This window comes from Neurospora tetraspora, assembly GCF_033439725.1.
Source record: "Neurospora tetraspora strain CBS 560.94 chromosome Unknown B0H65scaffold_8, whole genome shotgun sequence".
Taxonomy (NCBI): Eukaryota; Fungi; Ascomycota; class Sordariomycetes; order Sordariales; family Sordariaceae; genus Neurospora; species Neurospora tetraspora.
Window position 1 is genome coordinate 147,178 of NW_026944390.1, and position 16,955 is coordinate 164,132.

General features: G+C 53.2%; 5 protein-coding genes across 5 annotated transcripts; 3 read left to right on the forward strand and 2 right to left on the reverse strand.

The window, feature by feature from the left end:
• Positions 1 to 501: 501 nt before the first annotated feature.
• On the reverse strand, positions 502 to 3,117 carry B0H65DRAFT_501249 (mitochondrial matrix Mmp37-domain-containing protein). The gene is made up of 2 exons (XM_062827842.1): positions 2,716 to 3,117; positions 502 to 2,636 (listed from the first exon to the last, which is right to left on the reverse strand). The coding sequence occupies exons 1-2, from the start codon at positions 2,749 to 2,751 to the stop codon at positions 999 to 1,001; spliced, it is 1,674 nt and encodes a 557-aa protein (XP_062677304.1). The 5' UTR covers positions 2,752 to 3,117; the 3' UTR covers positions 502 to 998.
• Positions 3,118 to 3,708: 591 nt separating this feature from the next.
• On the forward strand, positions 3,709 to 6,941 carry B0H65DRAFT_477016 (spindle assembly checkpoint component Mad1). Its single transcript, XM_062827405.1, has 2 exons — positions 3,709 to 4,228; positions 4,305 to 6,941. Exons 1-2 carry the CDS (start codon positions 4,076 to 4,078, stop codon positions 6,642 to 6,644), a joined length of 2,493 nt encoding a protein of 830 aa, XP_062677305.1. The 5' UTR covers positions 3,709 to 4,075; the 3' UTR covers positions 6,645 to 6,941.
• A 1,103-nt stretch (positions 6,942 to 8,044) lies between these two features.
• On the reverse strand, positions 8,045 to 11,058 carry B0H65DRAFT_511814 (muniscin C-terminal mu domain-containing protein; the record flags this gene model as incomplete). Its single annotated transcript, XM_062828525.1, has 6 exons — positions 8,045 to 8,772; positions 8,830 to 9,891; positions 9,949 to 10,595; positions 10,699 to 10,784; positions 10,857 to 10,949; positions 11,005 to 11,058. 6 exons carry the CDS (start codon positions 11,056 to 11,058, stop codon positions 8,045 to 8,047), a joined length of 2,670 nt encoding a protein of 889 aa, XP_062677306.1.
• Positions 11,059 to 11,984: 926 nt separating this feature from the next.
• Positions 11,985 to 13,263, forward strand: B0H65DRAFT_552364 (kinase-like domain-containing protein; the record flags this gene model as incomplete). The annotated part of the gene is made up of 3 exons (XM_062829882.1): positions 11,985 to 12,067; positions 12,119 to 13,172; positions 13,231 to 13,263. The coding sequence occupies 3 exons, from the start codon at positions 11,985 to 11,987 to the stop codon at positions 13,261 to 13,263; spliced, it is 1,170 nt and encodes a 389-aa protein (XP_062677307.1).
• A 188-nt stretch (positions 13,264 to 13,451) lies between these two features.
• B0H65DRAFT_581161 (heterokaryon incompatibility protein-domain-containing protein) lies at positions 13,452 to 15,881 on the forward strand (the record flags this gene model as incomplete). Its single annotated transcript, XM_062830810.1, is given in 3 exon segments — positions 13,452 to 14,436; positions 14,728 to 15,802; positions 15,822 to 15,881. 3 exon segments carry the CDS (start codon positions 13,640 to 13,642, stop codon positions 15,879 to 15,881), a joined length of 1,932 nt encoding a protein of 643 aa, XP_062677308.1. The 5' UTR covers positions 13,452 to 13,639.
• Positions 15,882 to 16,955: the final 1,074 nt, after the last annotated feature.

Below are 16,955 nucleotides of genomic sequence, written 5' to 3' on the forward strand. Positions count from 1 at the left end.
TATCACCTTCCATATCGTGGGGGGGGGTTGCATGCTGAGAGAAAAGTAACGGGAATCCTGGCGGCGGAAACATTGGACATCGGGCACTCAGGGATTTCATCTTGGATTGATGGTTGTTGGCATCCTGCGCCGCCGACAAGCTTTATACTTGCAGCAAAATAGAAGAATGAGTGGAATAACCGACTGGGAGACTCAATGTGAATGGCATCAGCATATAATCCTTATACTCAGATTGAGGATCTTATCGAAATGCAGGCGTTCAGGGGCAGGTACCCCGCAGAAACATTGCAGCTGCGTCCAGAGGAGAGGCCCAGACATCGGGCAACCAAGAACAGAACCTCTCAAGTCAACAAGGTTGGTGCCGTCAACGTTGTCGAGCCGAGGTGCCTCAGATACTTGGTATCCGAAGTATCCTCCCCATCATCTTTACACTTGTAAAGAGAGTAAGAATTATCCAATTTTTGTCTACCGTCTTTACACTTTTAAAGAAAGTAAAAGAATGATCCAATCTGCGTCTACCTAGTCAAAATCGTTTCCAAGCATGAGTCTGGCTCCCTATGGTGAGAATCTAAACAAATACACGACTCTATCGAATGACTTCTACATGCTGATGATGCAGTGGGCATAAATCTATGCAGCCCATCAACCCCATTTGAACCAACCCACGGGTGTTTATTTCGCTTTACAGTCTCTTGAAGACACACACAAGCCAAAACCACATAAACGCCTAGCCTGCTTGATCTTCTTGCTCCCCTTCGGAATTTTGGGTCCGCCAGTGCGAAATGATACCGCCATGCCGTGATAATGTAATGTTTTACACCGAAAAATAGAACGCGCTGCTCCCAAATCCCCCCCTCAATCGTCGTAGCTTAGTAACCTGGCCACAGCAGAATGCCCAACTCACCCTTCCCAGGAACGTACAATACTGATACAGCCAATGAAGCCAGATACATGGCAGAAACCACAAACAGGTCAGTGACCTTGGTCATAAAGAGGATCTACTTCTTTTCCGAATTGCTGTCGATCTCCGACTTTTCGCTAGGCTTCTCGTCGGAAGCCGCGGTCTTGGCCTTCTCAGCGTCACGTCCTTGATGGTACTTATCCATCTTTTCGGAGAGGTAACGTATCGTGCGCTTGAAACCGGCCGTAAGAGGGCCCTTCAAAGACTGCATGGTGGCTGGCCAGCTGATGGTCTGCTTGATGACCTTCCGGACCACTTTGCGAAGCTCCGCAGGGTCGTCGCTGGCAATGCGCTGTTCAAAGCCTCCACCCTGGCGACGCTTGAACGACACGGCGTCCTCATTTTGACTTTCCTCCATCATCTTGTTGAACTCGAGCTGGGGGATCGCAAACTTCTTCTGGTACTCAAAGTAGAGCTTCGACCGGAAAGCCTTGGGCAACCGGCGAACCATGTTGCCGCGCTTGACAGGGTCCATATCTTGCACGAGATTGAGGCTCTTGTCGTTCCAGATCCAATCCCGTTCGGTGGCACCGGCATCATTGTACTCCACGTTGGGCAGTGTCTCGATCAGGGGGAGATACAGACGTCGGAAGTTGGTCATGTTGTTGCCGACAATGTTCTTCACCTTGCTCGGGTTCTCAGTGGGAAGAGACATGCGAGGGTCGCCAAGATAGCTGATACCAGCGATAGTAGCAAAGAGCTCGTCTTCGGTGAACTTGGGTGGCAGCAACAACAGGGCTGTCCGAAGAGCAGACAAGAGGTTGATCTGGTTTGCCAACCGAATCTTGGGATCGTCACGGAGAATCTTGACAGGCTTGTGCAGTCGTCCAGCAAGATAAAGGGTGTCCCACTGGGTGAGATCCCGCTCTAGCGTATCCAGTTGTACAACACCGTACTTGATCAAGATGCCATTGACAATGACGTAGGGGTTGAAGTATACTCCAGCACCTATTTTGTCCTGAACGTATGAAACCGCACCCGAACCCAGACTCGCCAATGCTGAGTAGTGGTCACGGTGCTGCTTCATGTTGAGGGAATGCCAATGTTGCGTATGGGTGACGCCAAAGATGAAGTCGATCATCTTGGGGGTTCCATCCTGGGCTCTTTTGACGGCCTCGGGCGCCTTGGGGTGAATCTTGCGGAGCTCTTCGTCGGTAGGCACCCTGCCGCTGGATTTGGACTGCGGGAAAACGCCAGAGCCGTAGGCGAACGCGTAGCGAATTGGGGCCCGGAATTCCCAAGGTATCTGCTTAAGAACCTCCCTGAACTCGGGATCGAAGGGAATAAACTGGTTGACACCGAAATTCGCGTGGGGTAGTTGCTTGAAAGAGTCGATGTTCATGTTCACGTTCGTCTCCCAGTCATTCGTGTCGTTGAGAGTCGTGGTGCTGGAGGACGCAGAAGAGCTCGAGGCCTCGTCTAGCACGGCCTGCTTGGACTTTGTGTCCTTGGATGCCGTATCCGCGGCGGCGTTTGCGGCGTCTTCATGCTCGACACCCTCCTTGGTGTCCTTCGCCTGATCGGCCGCATCGTTGTTGTCGCGTGCCGTGGCATATCTGCGCCGTAATAGGGGAGTTTGTCTCTGGTAGTATAGCGAGCTTGGGGGCAAGGCAGGTTGGGAGCGGAAAGGGCTGGCGCGAGCGAGCAAGGATGACGCGCGCGGGTTGAGCCGACCCTGGAGAAGCTTTGGTTAGGTCCGTGGGTATGACATGGGAACACATGGGAAGAAGCTGGGGCCAGAGCTGGAGACATACCGTGAGGATTTGGGGGAGGACCCCTCTGCTAGCCATTGCGACAGACGGGAAGCTTTATGTATACTCTAGACGGGAACAGTGGTGGTGGAATGCGAATGGAACTTTGTAAAGAGGCAGCGGAAGCTGCAGGTGGTCACCTTTGGGTATAATCCATAAGCTGGGAGAAGTGGAAGGGTCGGGTCGGGCTGGAGCACTCAGTCGAGGCGGACGTGGTGGGATGAAGTTGTGGTGATGGGATTGGAGGATGGAAGGTCGGAAATGGCCGCTGGATCAAAGGAAAGAAGCTCGTCGCAGCTCCAGCTTCCAGGTCTTCTACCGGCATTCCACTCTTCCACAGGGTTGCTTTTCCACTCCATCGGTGGGCTCTTTGCTGTCATCTGGTGGGGCATCGCGATGTGATAGCCGTGGGCTAACTGCAAACGGCTTAGGTAGACACACAGACCATCTGGGGGGACTTGCATTTCTGACGTTTTCTCCCTGTCTTGGTTTTGAGCCCCACACTCATCTTGTCATTGAACTTGAGCTCATCTCTTCCATTTCATGTTGCCATTGATAACCCTACCTGTAAGCTTTGATTTGGGAGTCTTGGTTTATCTCATCTGGGCTTCATGGCCATGAGATTGAATGTCGAAAGAGCTATGGGGAGATAGGAGCTTTTCAAAGCACGATTGCCCAGTCTGGCGTTGGCATGAAAACTGCCATAGTACGCTAGGTACCTCTCTCTACTTTTGGAGGGTAAATGTCACTTCTTGAGCCTCATTATCCAGGGCACTTGTACCACGACACTTGCTCCTGGCAATCAAGTATAGCACCGCCTAGTTATTGGGTACTCCTGAGGAGCATCCCCTTCAGAGCCAGATTCTAGCTTGGAGCGTGATGGCATCATACTGGTATCTAGCAAGCTATACGTAGAGCTTCATCTATATACAGAATCTGAATCAAGGGTGATCGATCTCGGACATCTGAAGATCTGGTTCACCAACTGGCCACAACTGGACCACCATCAAAGCCAAGCTTTCCAGTCAAGCTTTCTGAGTGACGCTGGTCCATGCCCTCTTCAGACATTCTCCCCCTTGTAACTGCCAGGTTCTCCAGACTGACGTCGCGAACCGTTTCCCGTTTCCCCTGGTCCTAGCTGGCCTGTCCGTTCCACCTGCAGTTGAAGTCTCCAGTCTTGGCAGACAAGTTTCCGTGTTGGGTCCACTGAAACAATTGTTAAGCCAACCAACAGAGCCACTGCACCACTGCTCCCAAACAGCCTCAACGCCGCGACCGCGATCTCAAAGTAAACACAACATCAACACCACCAGTCACTTTGTCGCATGTCTTCGGTCCATACGCCGACTGCGCTCCTCACGCCATGCCGCCGTCGTCAATCCCTCAACCCGGTCAGGGCAAGCCGCCCTCGCGACGCGGTTCTGTAAGCGGTCCCTCAGGCCCGCAGGGACAGTTTCGCGCCAGCATTGGAGCCAGCGCCATCCCACGCCCACAGACAGCGCTCAGAGGATGTAGGGTACGTTTCTGCCTGTCGCAAATTAAAGAAGATTATCGATCCAAGATGAAGTCTTAACCACTATTCCGATGCGTAGCCCGGAAGTTTTCGCGCTTCGATTAGTGCTCAGCCGTCTTTCGCCTCCAACCTTACCGGCGATTCGCACATTCCTCTATCGATTGCCAACTTGAGCCGTTCGAGTTCGCGGCAAGGTCGCACGCCGACCGGGCCATCACCGCCGCCCGCTAACGATGAAACCGCGGCCAGCTCTACGAACCCGACGCGCGATAGCAGCAAGGAGAACATTGCGCCCCCAGATGCAGCAGAGTACGAAGCCCAGAGGCGGCGAATCGAAGAGCTGAAGGCCGAGGTTGGCACTCTCAGCTACCAGATCAGCAACTATGAACAGGAAAAGGAGTTGGCGCGACTGCAGATGGAGAACGAGATGCGCGATATCCGAAGACGCGCTGAGGAGGATTTCAAAGCAAAACAAGCCGCCGACGCCGAAAAGTCCAAGGCGTTGCGACACGCCGAGTCGCTGCAAGCCGAATTGGACGCCCTACGAGCCGAGAAGGGGACCCAAAAACGAGAACTCGATGCGAAAACAAGGGAAGCGCAGGAAGAGGCAAGGCTTCTTCAAGAACAGGTTGAGGAGTTAAAGGCCGGCAAGGAGGAAGCGGCACGACTAGCGGAGCGAGAAACTACCGAATTGAAGGCCAAGGTTGCTCTGCTGGAGAGAACCGCCCAAGAAGCGGAGGAGGAGAACAGAACACGAAACGATACCCTTGAAAAAGTCAATGCCCAACTGGTAGAGCGAGACGACACAATAGGCAAACTCGAAGCCGAGGTTCTTCGACTCAAAGCCCACACAGGCGATGCCGAGACAGTGTCCGTGATTCGCAGGGAGCTCTCGGACCAAGTCAATCACATTCGGATGCTCGAGTCTAAGAATCGCGAGCAGATAACAGAGCTTAAACACTTGCGACAGATTCACAAGGCCGTGGAGGTGGTAGAGGAGGAGAAGCGAACACTACAGAGGAAGTTGGAAGCGGCGCAAACTCTGGAGACCGAGCTGGCCGAGGAACGAAGGCAACGTCTCAGGTTGGAAGATGAAAGGAGATCATGGACCGCGTACTTGGAGTCCAATTCAGAGGGCCCCGTCGAGTTCGACTCACCAGAAGCCGTGGCGAGGGCATTGGTAGAGGAGCGTTTCCGCTCTGCCTCGCTCACCGAGCGGTTGGGTGCCCTCCAACCAGAGATTGCCGACCGTGATAACATCATCAAGTCACTGGAGGATGAGAAAGCCAGACTCCTCGACCAAATCGAGAAACTCAGGGCGACCAGCGGTCCTACTGCTAACGACAAGGCCCGCGCCCGTCTCGACAGGCAACGCGCACTCGCCGTCAAGGAAGTCGAATACCTGCGCGCCCAACTAAAGACCTTCGACATGGAAGACGTGACCATGCAACCAGAGCAGCTCGACGAGCAAAAGGCCAAGCGGATCCAAGAGCTCGAGGACCTCGTCGACAAGTACAAAGAAGAGGTTAACACCCTCCACGCCGACCTGACCTCGGTCGAGTCCGCGACCACCAGCCCCGTCCAACCCGTCCTGGCGGGCACCAAACGGCCCCGCGAGACCGACGAAGCCGAGTCCGAACAACTCGGTCAGCTGGCCCGCAAGAACCGCAAACTCCAATCCGAGTTCTCCGACCTGCAAACCGCCCACCGCATCCTCCAAAAGGAGCACGAAGTAACCACCTCCCAGCTCGCCGCCGCCAAGGACCAACTCAAAACCCGCATCCTCTCGCTGCGCGACAACCCGACCTCCGAATACGAAAAGATCAAAACCGACACCCTCAAAGCCCTCAAGCTCGAGAACGCCGAACTACTCTCCCACCTCGAGCGGCAACCCACCTTATTCGCCACCGTGCCCGCCACGCAAATCGCCGCGCTCAAGCGCGAGATATCCGCCGCGCAGGCCGAGACGGCCTCGGCCCAAAAACGCGCCGACCGCTTAAAGCAGGTGTGGGCAGCCAAGTCCGCCGAATTCAAAGAAGCCGTTTTCAGCACGCTGGGATGGACCGTTACATTCATCCCCGGCGGGAAAATGCGGGTGGAAAGTGTTTACTACCCTTCCAAGACCGAGGAGCATGAGAATAGTATTGTTTTTGATGGCGAGAAGGGCACGATGAAGGTCGGCGGAGGACCGAGGAGCGAGTTTGCCAACAGGATTGCGGATAATATTCGGTTTTGGGTGAGGGAGAGGGGGGAGGTGCCGTGCTTTTTGGCGGCGTTGACGTTGGAGTTTTATGAGGAGATGAATCAGAATGGGGCCGCGAAGCAGTTGCAGGCGGCTGGGGGAGGGCCGGAAAGTGGGAGTGGGAGTGGGACGCCTATGGAGGGTGTTGTGACTGGGACTGGGACTGGAACTGCTTAGTAGGTCATCAGCTTGTTCGGTCTGATACCCGGACCTGGGGTAGACGTTGTTTTGGGAAGCATCAATATGGCGTTGGCTGTGAATATGTTTTGCTTTGCTGCTTTGCTTTATAAGCTGGTCAGTGCCCCTTTCAAAAAAAGAAAGTGACAGACTTTAACGAACCGGATGCTTAAGTTCCCCTCTATCAGGCAGGCCCTTTGGCCTTTATATCACGCAGAATGGAATAAGACCAACATGGTACTACACATACATACATACATACATACATAATTTGACTTTATAAAACGTGCGGAAAATGGGACAGCCGCAAGGGATGACTACCTACCCACGCTAATGACAAAAAAAGCTGGCGGTTTTGGGTGGTGGTGAGGTGACCCGGACGAAATGCTTCCAACCTTTTTTGTCATCAGCGTGCCACCTTACTTTTACTTTGTTGCTACCCGACATATCAACAACGCTCGAATTTCGATTCCAAGCACAGTACCTAATCACAGGACGTCGTAACGAGTTTGAGAACGATATTCATAAGTTACGAGATAGTAAATACCGAGTGATAAACATTCTCAACCAAAGGTAAATATGTACGTATCAACCACCAGTTAGTTAGTTACCATATGTGTCGATTTCTGCTTTATTTTCTGTATCGTCCTACTGTAGTGACCCAGCTTTTTTTCCTAAGCACCTCCATATAAGTAAAAAGTGGAACCCTCAGAGAGAGTTCCATGTTATTGCTGGCCCTTGCTGGTTACATACAGTATGTAACTCTATGGGGTCTGGCGATCGGAAAGAGAAGTCTGGTTTCTAAATAAAGAAATGATGAAGTGGAATGTCGATTAGCGAGATTACCCGAGATCTCCATCGGCCTAATAAGCTCAAGCCCCTTTACATGCCCCCCCTTATCCGTATGTTTCTCGCTATCAACCTTTGTTTTTTCTTCTTCTTTCTATTTCTAAACGGTTAACCGCTCATTGCCACGATGACGGTGGGCATATAGGTCTGTCATAAAATATGTAAAATCACTTGCTTTCCAAAATGGTTTGAGAACCAGACAACTATATGCAAAACGCCCACAGTATCTGATCTGAGTAAACATGAGTGGTATTTTTCGGAGCATGATGGTATGGTAGTAACTATAACAAAAAGAAAAGATAAATGGGTAAAGCAGGTTACTAATGAAGTGCCATGCAAAAAAAAATGTGACAGGCCAACACCGTACCATAGGACGTTAGTTCAAAACCAACCATCAAAGACAAAATAAAAAGTAAGATGATATCCATTACATGGAGATAGATTGCGGACAAGACAGATCGAGTAGCCATATTTTCCTCACATGGGCTAAACAGATAACCGCAGTCTCATTCCCCCAATTTTCTCCTCCTGTTACCCTCCCCAATTAAATTTCACTTGGCCTCATACTTCCCGCCGCTCAACTTCATTGACAGAGGAACATTAGCCCACGTCCTGCCATCCTTGCCCAGCGGGGGCGAAATCGGTCCCTTGTCATCCGCAAATGGATCCTCTTCCTCCGACTGTTCTTCCGCCTTTTCCTTGCCCTTGCCTTCCACGAGCCTAGATACCGAAATGCCGCTACCCACTTCTGCTGCCGCAGGAGCCGTGTATTCCCACCTAACCTCAATGTGCCCGGGCTGTGGTTCGGCGTTTTGCTCACCGATTACCCGGCAGATGATCTTGGCCCAGTCTTCCGTCAACGTCAACTCGGGGATTCGCCAGTACACGAGATGCTTGTCCTTCAGGTGGGTGCCGGTAGGCTTGGTCTGGACACCACTTGCGCGGGCACCCTCGTAGGTCGCGACGAAGGTCACGTTGTGCAGGACGATTGGGCGCTGCAACGTCACAGAGGGGTTGAGACGGTACTGGAGCAAAAGACCGAGCTTATCGCCTTGGGGTTTCCAAACGGGGTTGATGGTGATGGGGCAGTGAGAAGATACGAGGGCGGTATCGTTCTCGGCATGGACTCGGTAAGTGAAAGCGGGCGTGGATACAGTTGTGAGGTGCGATGTGTTGATGGTGAACTCATCGGGGGACGTAGCGTCGCTGGTAACAAAGAGACGATTGGGTCCAATAGACTCAAGGCGAGCGAAGTGGTTGAGACGTATTACTTGATTATCTGCGGTTACTGTTAGCCAGATTGGACAACTTTGATCACATGTTACATGATACTTACCGGTATGGAGGCTATGCGGGTCGGACTTGTATGAGAGAGCAATTTCACCAGTAACCTTCACGGACTTTGCCTCTCCATCCTGGAAAAGAGCGGAGACGGTTTCGATAATGGACGAGTGCAGGCCTGGTCCAAAATCAGATCCGTGAATGTCCTGGTGCTTCAGGTGCGCAATACCACCGTAAGCTGAGCCCCCTCCATATGACGTTCCAGACCGGATAGACTGATTGTCGGAAGCATGCGAGGCACGGCTTGGCTCTGAGCCCAGAGTTGTCGGTGGTGTAGGCCTAATGATGGATGAAGCCGTAGCTGGCAGGGATGGCGATGAGGGGAAAGGACTCTCGGAGTGCTCCGGTACTGGCATAGCAGGCATAGCAGGCATGTACATGGTATGACGCACATCTCTTCTGCCTCTAACAGTTCCTGCCTTGCGATTCGGCAATCCCATTGCCGTGAGTGTATGGGCGACGTTCGACAGGGCCGCTTGCTTCGCATCCTGGTCCTCTTCCGCAATGGGTTCGTTCTGAATGTTGAGCTTGAACAAGTGATCAGGCTCTTCAGCGGCCGCCTCCCTTTGGGCCTCGGCGATAGGGTCGTGGGAATACTGAGGAATGGTATAGCCCTCGGCATCCTTTGCAGGCTCCTCTTGAGATTGAGACTGCTGGGTAGAGGCGGGAGGTACCGAGGGAGCGGCATCGAAAATATCCTCGGCTGTACCATTGGTGAGGTTGTTAGAAGTCGGTCGTGGCTGGCTAGACTCGGCCTGTCTATCCCCAGAGTTGAATCCATTTGTACCGCCGTTATGCAAGAAATCGTTTATGTTGTCCCTCTTCACCCGCTCATCTGAGGTGGACGGTCTTTCGGCCAAGGACGACAACCGGTTATGCTGGGACTCTGCCAGATTGTGAGAAGACCCCCTTGGAGATAATGTCTGGCCATGACTACTTCCAAGGCCGCGAGTGAAGGAGCCAAGGCCCTTGGGGGGACCCAACTGTCCGAATCCCCCATGAATGCTCTGCCTTCGGCGTCCCAGCATTGTACCAATACGGCTACGCAGCTTCGAATCTGGTTTAACTGGTTAGTAGGCCGATAGCGCATCGCCCTGAAAAGCGCCGCACATACCTGACTGATCTCTAAAGCCGGAGTGTTGACTCATGCCGTCATCGTCGCGCAGTGGAGTGCCCGGAGGGGGTCCCACGGCCGGGCTTCCTCCACCAGCAGAGCTCGATTGTCTAGCCGTGGTCGTCCTCCTTTCAAACTTGGGCCTTCCAGCCGTAACCTTGTTGACGAAGTTGTGGATTTCCAGGCCAGTGTTAACCTCGAGCATCGTGTTCAACACCTCCTCCGCTGCCGCCTGGGTCCGAGTGGCTTGGTCGACTTCGTGGGTCTGGAACTGAGTCAAGACATCGCGTAGGTGGTTGGTTCTTTGCTCATCCAGAGCCTGGAGGGTTTCGAAGATAAACGGCGCCTGTGATTCCCATTGTTGCGAGGCAGCTTCCAGTCTCGATGCGGCCGCATCCACCTTTTGGCTATTAGCCTTTCCACCCTTCTTTGAGAGCTTTTCGGACTTTTCGGCAGCATCGTCGAGCTCTTTTGCCATCATTTGGAGGTTGGAGTTGATGGTGTTGATGTTCTGCATCTCCTTGCGGGACTGGAAGCTGCGAAGGGGTTGCTCGACATCAACATCGATGCGCTGGGCGTATAGCTGGTGGGAAGCCGCAATTCCATCGGTCGACGAGAGGATCTTGTCCCATGGTGCCTGAAAGACTCTATTCAATGGACATTGTCAGTACATTGTCAGTGGAGTCGCAATCGGGATCGGGATCGGGATTGAGAGGGAAGGAGAGAGAGAGCGGGAGTGGTGCGACGAACCCTAGCTCGGATGCGGCATTGGGAACCTTGAAGAGAAGCAACTTGCGCAAACCGGCAACATATTGCTCCTCGACCTTCCTGCGTTCCTGTGGTTTGTTTCTTCAGTTTCGTTGTCCTGTCGGGGGCGGTTTGTTCTCGGGCGGTCGGCGCATTCGTACCTGAAGCCAGTCCGCAATTTCCTGGTTGACCTTTGAGATCCGCTTGACCCGGTCCGAGAATATTTGTACCGCTTGGTTCGGCTGGAGGCTGGCCTGGAGCAGGTCAATGGTTAGAATTGCTTTGGGAGGAGAGGAACTCTAGGCTTACCAGCATCGCCGGGTACTCTGCTCTCGAGAGGTCGTCCATGGTGGGCGTGGTCATGCGATGAGCTGCGCAATTGAAGGACTCGCTCGGACTGGTGAGGGGAGGGGGGCAACGGCACAGATCAAATCAACAGCAAGAACGACATTAAGATAAGACGCCGGCGAGGGCGCAAAAGGGGAGGGAATTAATGATTTGTACAGGTAAAGGTAAGGTAAGAAAATGGAAAGGAGATGTGTAGAGAGCCGGCCTGGAACTAAAAGAAAATGGAAGCCGGGTCTGTTTAATCCAATTTGCGCGAGATGTAATGTTAAACTTGAGTTGGAGTTCTAGCGGGCTCGGCGGGTAGGTTGGTCGGTTAGGTAAGGCGTCAGGGTGCGGGTTCGAGGTACTGTAAGGTACCGACGCTTACATGGAACACACGGCCATGGCAGCAAGCACATGGATTCCTCTTGAGTTCCGAGGCCATCCTGTAATCCGTGCAACCAGCGCCAATTCGTACTTGGGTAATTACCACTGTCCAGGCATTCCAAGCCCTGGCACCGGCGGCAGGTGCTGTGGAACAGCTTTGCTGATGTCACGGGATGGAGCCTGTGCAGTTGTGGAGATTTTTCTCATTTGATGGAGCCTCGATGGAGTGTGCACGTTTCCCTACCAGCTGTCGGCAAGTGCTTGGTTGGTCAAGCGGGCCAATCAACATGAGACGTTACAGCCCAATTCGAGGAGCTCCGGGCCGGACCACCAGGTTGAGAAGTGGTACGTAAGGTACCTTTTCCTAACCCCTGAGTCCCAATGCCTTCGTATAGCCTGCGTAATCGGGCGTACCTCAACCAAATGCTGACTTTCACCTGACGCTAAGTCCAACCCCAGATTCGAGATTCGACGATCTTTCGAATCTTCGATTGGTGCCTGTCGCAAGGTCCATCATCTTTTCCCACTCTGTGTCGTAGATGGTGCGTTGAAGGGTGACTGGAAAGTAATTCAACATGTCCCATTCTCCCGAGAGTCCAGAGAACACCTGGAAGCAAAGCCTGACGGCCGCAGAAAGATATGACAGTATCCAGAAACTGTAAGTCGCTCCTTGAACACCACCTCAGACATATGCTTATCAATTAACAAGACAGCAGTTTGTGGCCGCGGCAGGGCTGAGTGAAAACGCCTTTGCCCTGGAGAAAAACGCCTATGAATCTGCACGCACCAGGGAGGAGTACGATGCATTTTGCAACCAGTCCCCTTTTGGATCTTCCGAGGCAGATCAGGCCGCAATGGCTGTTGCTAACGAACAGAGTGAAGATGAGAACGCCGGAGTGGATCATGGAGTTACCATCGGTGACTATCACAACTGCCACTACATCACCAGCGGTGTGACTGCCGATGTCTACAGAGCCGGAGACAGGGCGCTCAAGGTCATCGTCGAGACCAGAAACATTGAGCCTCATAACCCCACACGAGAGGCAAAGCTCCTGGGCCTCTTGAGCAAGCCTTGCATCCCTCTGCTCGACACCTTTCGGGACCACGAACAGCGTCTGGTCTTAGTCTTTCCATACATGCCGCTGACTCTTGAGAGCCTTCGGGAGCGGGTGCCTCTCACAGACAGCCACATCCGCATCATCTTCAAGGATGTCTTTACTGCCTTGGCCTCTTTACATAGCCAGGGAATCATTCACCGCGATGTCAAGCCTTCCGCTATTCTCCTTGAATCCCCCACAGGGCCAGCCTACCTTTCCGACTTTGGCGCCTCCTGGCATCCGACTCTCTCAGCAGCCACGGAGCCCGCAGACAACAAGATCTTGGATATTGGTACCGGCCCCTACCGAGCCCCTGAAGTCTTGTTTGGGAATCACTCCTATGGGCCTCCTGTCGACATGTGGGGGGCAGGCGTGATGCTTGCCGAGTGCTGCAGAGAAGGGGCGAACAAGCAGCTATTCGAGTCACGAGCTGTGCATGAGGACGGGAACCAACTGGGCCTCATTCTCAGCATATTCAAGACGATTGGGTCGCCGACGAGGGAGAGCTGGCCCGAGGCTGTGAACTTCAGGACGCCGCCCTTTGACATCTACCGCGAGTTCGAGTGTCGCTCATGGGATGAAATACTTCCGGATGTGACTGAGGAGTGGAGGGAACTGATAAGTGCCCTTGTGAAGTATGATAGTGGAAGAGCTACGGCTGAGCAGGTATGTGACCTATTCCTGGTATAAACCGACTCGGTGCTAACGGGTTCAAATGGATTAGGCACTACAATACCGTTGTATGAATCAAGTGTGATTCAGGGCGCAACGTTGTCTAAAGAAAATAATAAAAGTACACATCATAACACCACATATTTAGTATCTCTTCCCATGATACGTAAGTCGCTGTCACTGAAAAGGATACGCATCTAGGAGCCTACGCCTTTTCGTAGAAGTAAGTTTATAGGTTCACGTTTTGCATTACGATCTGGCCTGGCCCCCAACTCCACTGCAGCCTACACCTCTCTGCCCAGTTGGGCTAGTTCTTACCTTTGAGCCTTAACGCCACAAAGATGCCTGATCAACCAACCCAGAATGTCATTTCTTCCATCGGCATATAATCAAAAGTCTTTCCTCCATCTGTAAACTTACTTGACGTTTTCATCATCAAAAGTGTTATCGCAGGTCTCACCATGCCCCCGAAGAAGAACGAGTACATCCGAACCATTCCCAACGACTACACCAAATACTCACCCCTAGGCCGTGACGAAATCCGGCTTCTGAGAATCAGCAAACTGCCACACGCACACCCTACCTCACCGGCAACCTCGACTAATAACACCGACGACCACACAAGCCTTCCACCCGTGCAATGTGAACTCTACCGTGTCAAACTCTCCGCTTCCCAGCGCCCGCCCTTCGCCGCCCTCTCCTACTGCTGGGGTGACCTCCGGCACACGCTTCCCATAACCGTCATATTCCGCGACGCTGAGCTTCTTCAGGAGCCCGCTGAGCACGACGAGGACCCATTAGGATGGAAGAAGCTATCAGCTACCTCCCCAGCCCCAGTGGTAGTAGAAAATTTCAACGTCACCACAAACCTCCACGCCGCTCTGCACGCCTTCCGCGCCGACCCCTCCTCCTTTGAGGAGCTGCAGTTTCTCTGGACCGACATGCTCTGCATCAACCAAGACGATCTCGCCGAGCGGTCCTATCAAGTTTCGCTGATGAGGGACATATATGATGGGTCGAGGGTGGTGGAGGTTTGGTTGGGCGGCACCGGCATGCAGGGCACTCAGGGCACTCAGGCCGAGGGACAAGGACAACCTGGTCTTGATCTAGGATCTAGTGGTCTTCTGCGCCCGGAAGACGATTTGTTGACGGATGAGTTGATGGTCTTGGTAGATGATGCTGGGAAAGCGATGAAGGAGGCGGAGGAGTGGAGAGAGAGGAATTGGGAGGGGGTGATGATGCGGTTGACGCCTGAGAGGTTTGTGGACAGGCTGGGGAGGGATGAGGTGACGAGGTTTGCGTGGGTGGTGTTGATGCGGTCGGGCATGGTTCCGGTTGGGGAAACGGAGGTTGATGGGACAAGGAGGGAGGAGTTATTCGAGAGTCTGGCAGGTAAAAGGTCGGAGTTCTTTGACACGATCATTTTCCTACTTCGGTATGCACTTGGTGTTAACGACTCCGGAGTGGATGATGAAGACACTAGGTTATGGGTGACGGGCAATAAGTTCTACCAGCGGGTGATGCGACTCAATCAACTTGACTGGTTCAGGCGGATCTGGGTCATCCAGGAGGTTGTCTACAGCAAGCAGACATTTGTTCGACATGCGAACACGCGTATCAGGTGGAACTCGATGCTCAACCTGGTGAGAATCAAGGGAAGATTGATGGCGGCGCGGTGGAGTAAGAAGATGGTCAAGGATATGAAATACGACGACGACGAGCTACATGTCCCGCGCCTGTGGAAAGAGGGTCTGAAGCCGTCGGCCCAGTTGGACTGGAACCCGACGCCGGGGTACGCGATGCTGCCTTTGCTTTCTCCGTTGGAAGTAATTTTCCAGACCAGCGCGTTTATCGCTACGGACCCGAGAGATCGTTTGTTTGGTATCTTGTCACTTATTCCATCCACCTCTGGGGCCAAACCATATCTGCCGGACTACAAAAAGTCTATTGCCCAGGCTTCTTGCGACTTCACCAAGTGGCATGTGGAAGTGCTAGGGTCGTGGGATGTCTTGTCTCTGTGTCGTCCTAGGGGCCAACGTTCTTTCTTCAGAGACTCAACGCTCCCGAGCTGGGCGATTGACTTTAAGAAGGACTACGGAGAGATTCCACCTTTTGCACTACAAAAGTACGCGGATGGATCGCCCATGTTCTCCGCTGGCATATGTCCGCAGTCTTCAAGTTGGTCTCCTCGACGTTCCTATCGCGTCATCAGAAATGGTACCGGTCGCACGCAAGAGGAAGAAGACAGCAACAAGATCACGCTACCAGGCTGCATCGTTGCCCGCATAACCAAAGTCTGGTCCCTCAACTCGAGTTCAATCTCCTGGCTTCCTCACCCCAGTCTGTGGGCTAAAGACGAGTCACCACCGCCACCGCCGCCTAAGCCAGAACCAAAGAAGCCTACCGCTTCCACTTCCCAAGGAGAAGCCCCAGCAGTCAAAACCCTCCTTGACGCCCTCCGCTCTCTCAAAGCAGGCCTCAACCCCACACCCACATCCGCCTCTCCCTCCTCCACCGCTGTGGGAAACCAAGATCAAGACCAAGACCGCGAAGTCGACCCCCTCCGCTGGAAATCCGCCATGGCTTCTCACGCCGCCCGCATCCTCCGCGAGCTATGGAAGACGGTCTTCTACCCTTGCTCAGGGCTTCAAGCCTACCATCACCGTCTTCATTCCCATCATCACTCCCATCCCTACTCCCTAGACGACACCAACACCACCCTCCTCACCACCCCCCTCTCAAACCTTCAAACGCTCCTCACCGGCGTCGCCCTCTCCTCCCGCCTCTCTGTGGCGGACGTAGCCCTTCTTTTCCGGGATAGTCTCCTCAATAGCCCCCTCAATAGCCCCCTCAATAGCCCCCTCAATAGCCCCCTCAATAGCCCCCTCAATAGCCCCCATAGCCTTAATGCTAAAGAAGATAACTTCCCCTTCTTCATCCAAGCAGAAATCAAACGACTAGCACGAGAAGCAAAGACACCGGTTGAGTCATCCTTTGATCCGTTCATCTACCAAGCTTTATCGTGGGGAGTATTCGGCACAGATGATGGGAGGATTGGAGTCGGGCATGCGTTCGCTAGGGAAGGTGATGGGGTATTGGTTGTGGAGGGGGGGAGGACGGGGTATGTTGTCAGGCCCAGGTCGGCCTTGGATTCAAAGGAGGAGGATGGTGGTAAGGGGAAAGGGCTGGTGAAGAAGGAGTGGCAGCTTGTTGGGGAGTGTTTGTTGGCTGGAAGGATGTACGGGGAGGAATCGCTGGTTGGGGATCCGTTATGTGATGATTTGCTTGAGGCGGATGTTGTGGGGAGGGCTAGGGGTAGGTATCGCGAGGAAGGGCGTAAGGGGAGAGGAGGGTGGAAGTATAGGAGTTCGTTTTGGATGGAGCCTGTTAGTTTGGTTTGAGAACCGAGGAAAGGTAATCAGACTGATGTCCTCTTGTCTTTGCCTCAATATCTAGCCACTCGAGCTGAGGAGGTTGCGGTTGCATTGCGCCCGTAGCGGCCCATCGCCAACCCCGACCCTAACCGCGACCCAAGTTTGCCGAATTCTGTCTCCAACCCGGGGCTCGACTGTGGGCTGGCGGCGACGGCGGCGACGGCGGCTAAACGTACCAGAAAGCAATATGGACGAGTTTGCAAAGGAGAATCATTTCCTCTGGAAATTGAACGGCAATTATCACATACTAATAATGGGAATAAGCAACAAGAGAGCACAAGAAGAAAAGATACAGGAACGTCGAGCAGACGGCATCTTCATCTCAGAAGACGGGATGTCATAA

Bases quoted from the DNA above. Each gene is read 5' to 3' on its own strand.
- B0H65DRAFT_501249 (XM_062827842.1), bottom strand. From the start codon at position 2,751: ATGGCTAGCAGAGGGGTCCTCCCCCAAATCCTCACG. The intron at 2,637-2,715 runs GTATGTCTCCAG...AAGCTTCTCCAG, and splicing joins TCCTCCCCCAAATCCTCACG to GGTCGGCTCAACCCGCGCGC.
- B0H65DRAFT_477016 (XM_062827405.1), top strand. From the start codon at position 4,076: ATGCCGCCGTCGTCAATCCCTCAACCCGGTCAGGGCAAGCCGCCCTCG. The intron at 4,229-4,304 runs GTACGTTTCTGC...TCCGATGCGTAG, and splicing joins CAGCGCTCAGAGGATGTAGG to CCCGGAAGTTTTCGCGCTTC.